We start from the raw sequence: 4976 nt of genomic DNA on the forward strand, positions 1-4976 counted from the left end.
GAATGTGTCCAGCAGAGAAACCACCCACTCTGTTACCCACTTTATCCTCCTGGGCTTTCCCTCAAGCCCAGAAATGCAGCTCCTCTACTTCGGACTCTTCTCAGCCGCCTATATCCTGACCCTGATGGGGAACACAGCCATTGTCTGTGCTGTGCGGTGGGATCAGCGCCTTCACACCCCCATGTACATCTTCTTGGGGAATTTCTCTTTCCTGGAAACATGTTATGTTACCACAACCATCCCTAATATGTTGGCCAACTTTCTGTCCTCAAGCAAGTCCATCTCCTTCGTGAGTTGTTTTGCACAGTTCTACTTCTTCTTCTCTTTCGGGTGTGATGAGGGCTTCTACCTTTGCATCATGGCCTTTGACAGGTATCTTGCCATCTGCCGTCCTCTGCATTACCCACGCATCATGACTAAAGAGCTCTACACTGGCCTTGTCACCTTTGGGTGGTCCTGTGGGTTCATTCTCTTCCTAACCCCTGTTGTTCTCATTTCACGGTTGCCCTTTTGCAACCCAAATATCATCGACCATTTTATGTGTGATCCTGTCCCATTGATGATGCTGTCCTGTTCTGAAGACACCACCACGCAACTCATTTACTCTGCTTTCAATGCTGTTTTCATGACTGGCACCTTTCTCTTCATCCTTTGCTCCTATGCACTAGTGATTCTGGCTGTGTTAAGGATGCCCTCAGCAGCCAGCAAACGCAAGGCTTTCTCCACTTGTGCTTCTCATCTGGCTGTGGTAATTCTGTTTTTTGGCTCTGTTATGCTGATGTATGTCAGTCCTGGATCAGGACACCCAGTGAAAGTGCAAAAAATTGTGACCTTATTTTATTCTGTAATAACGCCCCTCTGCAATCCTCTAATTTATAGCCTCAGGAACAATGAGATGAAGGCTGCTCTAAAGAAAGTCTTTTGGGCTGAAATATCTGTTCTTAAAACATAAATCAGAAGTCATAGTGAACTTAGTTGCAACACAAGCTATCTGTCTGAATAAGACACAAACAGGATGGTTTTCTAGAAAACTTAATAATAATTTTGGTTAAGGAACTGTTAAAATAAAGCCTACTATTATCATAAAAGTGACCCACTACATAACAGATTAGTCTTTTTTAAGAAATAAAATTGTCTTAAGAAAATTGATCTTTTCATTATAACCAAGCTTCTAAAAGGAAGTATAAATCTGCTTTGTATTTCAGAATTGAAACAATATATAAGGATTCAACAGGATTCCTAAACTTATTTTGATATTTACACTGCAAAATATTCTCCACTGGTAGTGACTGAGTAAAAGGAAGGATTACTGTATGAAATAAGTACAGCCTTACAGGTGTGATATTTTCACTCTGCTCCAAAGAATAATTCATGTTTCTACTCTCTAAGGATCATAAAGAAACAAATAGCCTTAGATGGATATTAAATAGTAAGTCAGAAAGTACTCAAAATAAGCATTAGGAATTTAGTGGCTAAGGTTTATTCAAATAGTGTTAAGATATATGCTAAATGTAAAGAGCATTAGTCAGGACTTAACTCTCTTTGCTGCAAATCCAGTGTCAATTGATAGGTTGTAGGACCATATTTTATTTCAATATTTTTGCCATTTGACATATTTAAGTATTATCCAAAATGTGTCTAAAGATCTTCTCTTTAAAATATATAATTACAAATGTTGGTTTGATTATGCATTTTATTTTCAACCCTAGTACATATTATTTAAATATGATTCTAAGAATATAACAGAGAAATAAAGTGTAATTTAAGGGAGCCACCTTTATAGCCTTCAGAAAATCATCTATTCCACAAAGTGAAGTACAGCTGTAATTGGACTTCCTTTAAGAAAGAACCAAGAATTTGAGGGTGTCTGGACATGGAGGGACAGAATTTCTGGGGGTTCAATAACAAGTTTTCTCTGTCCTATTTCACAAAATGGACTGAATGGGTGAACAATTGCCTGGACAAATTATCTACCTAAGCAAAAATGCTTAATTAAGAACATTATCCAAAATAAAGATGCCGTTTCCCCAATTATTTTAACTATTATTTCTTTCTGAGTGCTTATGGTTTGTTCATTCTACAGTCATCCAGCTTTCTTAGAGCAGATAGGGAAAAGAGATTAAAATGTGTAGTGAATAAAATGTACTGTTGTTTCTAAAGGTTTGTGGTTTCTGCATTTGTAACCGATTTGGGGATAATAATTAACTAGGCTTTTTGCATCTCACACTTTACATATCAGAAACACTTAGCTTGTAATTCAGGCTGCTGATACTTAAAATGGAATTAATTAATTTATTAATTAAAATGAAATGAAATTCAACTTTTTTAGTAACTTTTGCTTAATTCAGGACTTTATAAATTAAGGATATAGTGAAATCTAAATTTCAAATTTGTCTAATTTATTTTAGGAGATTATTTTCAAGAATACAAGCAAAGTCTATCCTACTCAATAAATAATTTCTTGTTTTACTACTTTCCTCAAATACTTCCCTCAATCTCACCATCAAAAAGTGACATTCTTTCCAAACCGTAAAATAAATTCTTACCTCCTCTCATACAGAGGTCAGCCTTGCAGCCTACTACCTTTATTTCAATTACATGTGCTACTATGTCTAAGAATTTATCAGTTGCTAATCACTGAGCTAAACCACTTCTATAAACTATCTCCAAATTTATCAACATGCTTTTCTAGGAATAATTCATGTGAAATTAATAGGAAAGGAGGAAAAATGTCTGCTCAATTTTTTTAAGTGACATATTTAAATAAAGCAAGCAGAGGGTTACACCAAATTAAGCAAATTCATGAAGTCCTCAAAACATTATAAGTATTATGAATCTCCAAAATACATGTACTGAAATGGAGCTTTATCCAATTTTGATGGGATAACTTTATTTTCTTCCAAATCACCTTATGGAACTGTTATCACACTGAATATTTTGAGAACAGTCACTTCATTTATTATATATAATATACATTTATTTTATACATATAACAACCTTCTGGAGCAAGTTATTATCAACATGATGTTAAAAAATTAGAAAATTAACAGTTTTAGTGAGGTTCAGGAATTTCCCCAATATCACACAACTAGTAAATGGTAATGGAGCCAGACATTTACTGTAGCGGATGCTTTTGGTGAGCTTATTTTTCAGCTGCAGTGGTACTGAATAGTTCTACATGAATTTTACTCATACTAAGAGTGTCCCACTTGAAAACCACCACATATCTTTCAAATTTCTGCCTCAGAGTTTCTCAAAAGCCATTAGAGCCAGCCACTTGGTGGCAAGTTGATTACACTAACCCCTTTCTTTAGGGAGAAGGGGTTTATTCTTCTGAAATGTATCCTTTCTGAAATTGCCACAAGTTCTGGAGACTGGTTGTGTTTCCCTTTTGATAATTGCACACATTTTCTGTTCACAAAAACAGACATCTTTCAATTCTACATCATATATGTTATAAATATGTAATCTCAAGGTGTGAAGATATTCCTAAGCATAAAACCAAAGTATAAACCATTAAAAGAAAGAGTGTGTATGTGACTACATAAAAAAATAGCTTTGGTTCAAAAAATTATTATGCACGTGTATTAAATAAGCAAATGTCAAAAATGACAAAGATATTTATAAGTTATAAGAAATTATTTTAAATCAAGAAAAATGAACACATGATTAGAAAAATGTTATATACAAAAATGAAAAGGAAAAAAAGGCAAAATGACCAAAAAAATTTTTTAAACTCAACCGAATTACTAATTAAATAAAAACACATTAGAATAATGACACATTACTTTAAAATATTCATAATGGTAATTTTTATACAGAATTATAATAAGCTGTATGTGTGTATGTGTTTCAAATGTGAGGAAAATGAGCATTCTCACTATCTGCTGAGTTAGGACAACACTTTTAGAAAGCAATCTGGCAATATGGCAAATAAAAGCCTTAAAATTATATATATACATTTTGATCAGCTAATCCACTTATATTAATTCACTGTAAGAGAACATCATCACAGAACAGTTTGTAATAGAAAAAAATTGCAAAGCAATCTAAATGTCCAACAGGAGAGAACTACTTATATTACGCTGTAACCATAAAATGATTATGTTCCTAGTAGTGATTAAATCAATCAGCATTTGGGGAGAAACCAAGAGGAGAGGGGAAAAAAAAAAAGATCATCGAACAGTGCTCTAAAGACAGTGTGAATGTGTGTGGAGCAGTGGAGGGAGCGAGGAAAGTTATGGGTGTAACAGGCATTTTTCATGTAATCAGGTGTCTTTGAGCCACTGCCAGGTGCCTGCTTCCAGGCCTATTAAAATTTTATTTCGAGACGCCGGCCACGATTCCTTAGTTACTGCGTTATAGTTTTCATGGTTTTTTCTCACCCGGGAGTCGCCGCTTTGAGAAATCAATTAATCTCAGGCTTTGCTGTTCCCACATCTACTTCCTGATCAGATGCTTGCACTTCCAGAGATTAAAAAGTAACTGCAGAGAAGAAAGGAAGGGGCTGTAGTAGAATCAAGCAGTCATTCCCTGAGAGGCCTCCTGGAGAAGGAGAATTTCCTTGCTTTTTTAAGTCAGCTGCCAAAATTTGTTGCTTCGCTCCTATTCCTAGAGCTTCGGTTGTTCTTTCACGTCCCAGTTCCTCAAGAGCACTGGGCGACAGAGTTATGGAGAAACGCCTGCAGGAGGCTCAGCTGTACAAGGAGAAAGGGAACCAGTGTTACCGGGAAGGGAAGTACCGGGATGCTGTAAGTGGGTACCATCGAGCTCTGCTGCAGCTGCGGGGTCTGGATCCAAGTCTGCCCTCCCCGATACCTAATCTGGGACCTCAGGGCCCGGCCCTCACACCTGAACAAGAAAACCTACTTCACACCACCCAGACAGATTGCTACAACAACCTGGCTGCCTGTCTCCTTCAGATGGAACCAGTAAACTATGAACGGGTGAAAGAATACAGCCAGAAAGTCCTGGAG

General features: G+C 36.4%; 2 protein-coding genes across 2 annotated transcripts; both read left to right on the plus strand.

Annotated features, from left to right (window-relative positions):
* Positions 1-15: 15 nt before the first annotated feature.
* On the plus strand, positions 16-952 carry LOC104986721 (olfactory receptor 11G2-like; the record flags this gene model as incomplete). The annotated part of the gene is made up of 1 exon (XM_010837410.1): positions 16-952. A coding segment is annotated over one exon (937 nt), but the record flags the coding sequence as incomplete, so codon positions are not given.
* A 3698-nt stretch (positions 953-4650) lies between these two features.
* On the plus strand, positions 4651-4976 carry LOC104986732 (tetratricopeptide repeat protein 9C-like; the record flags this gene model as incomplete). Its single annotated transcript, XM_010837420.1, has 1 exon — positions 4651-4976. A coding segment is annotated over exon 1 (306 nt), but the record flags the coding sequence as incomplete, so codon positions are not given.

The sequence above is a fragment of the Bison bison genome, unplaced genomic scaffold (genome assembly GCF_000754665.1).
Source record: "Bison bison bison isolate TAMUID 2011002044 unplaced genomic scaffold, Bison_UMD1.0 scf7180017845834, whole genome shotgun sequence".
Classification (NCBI taxonomy): Eukaryota; Metazoa; Chordata; class Mammalia; order Artiodactyla; family Bovidae; genus Bison; species Bison bison.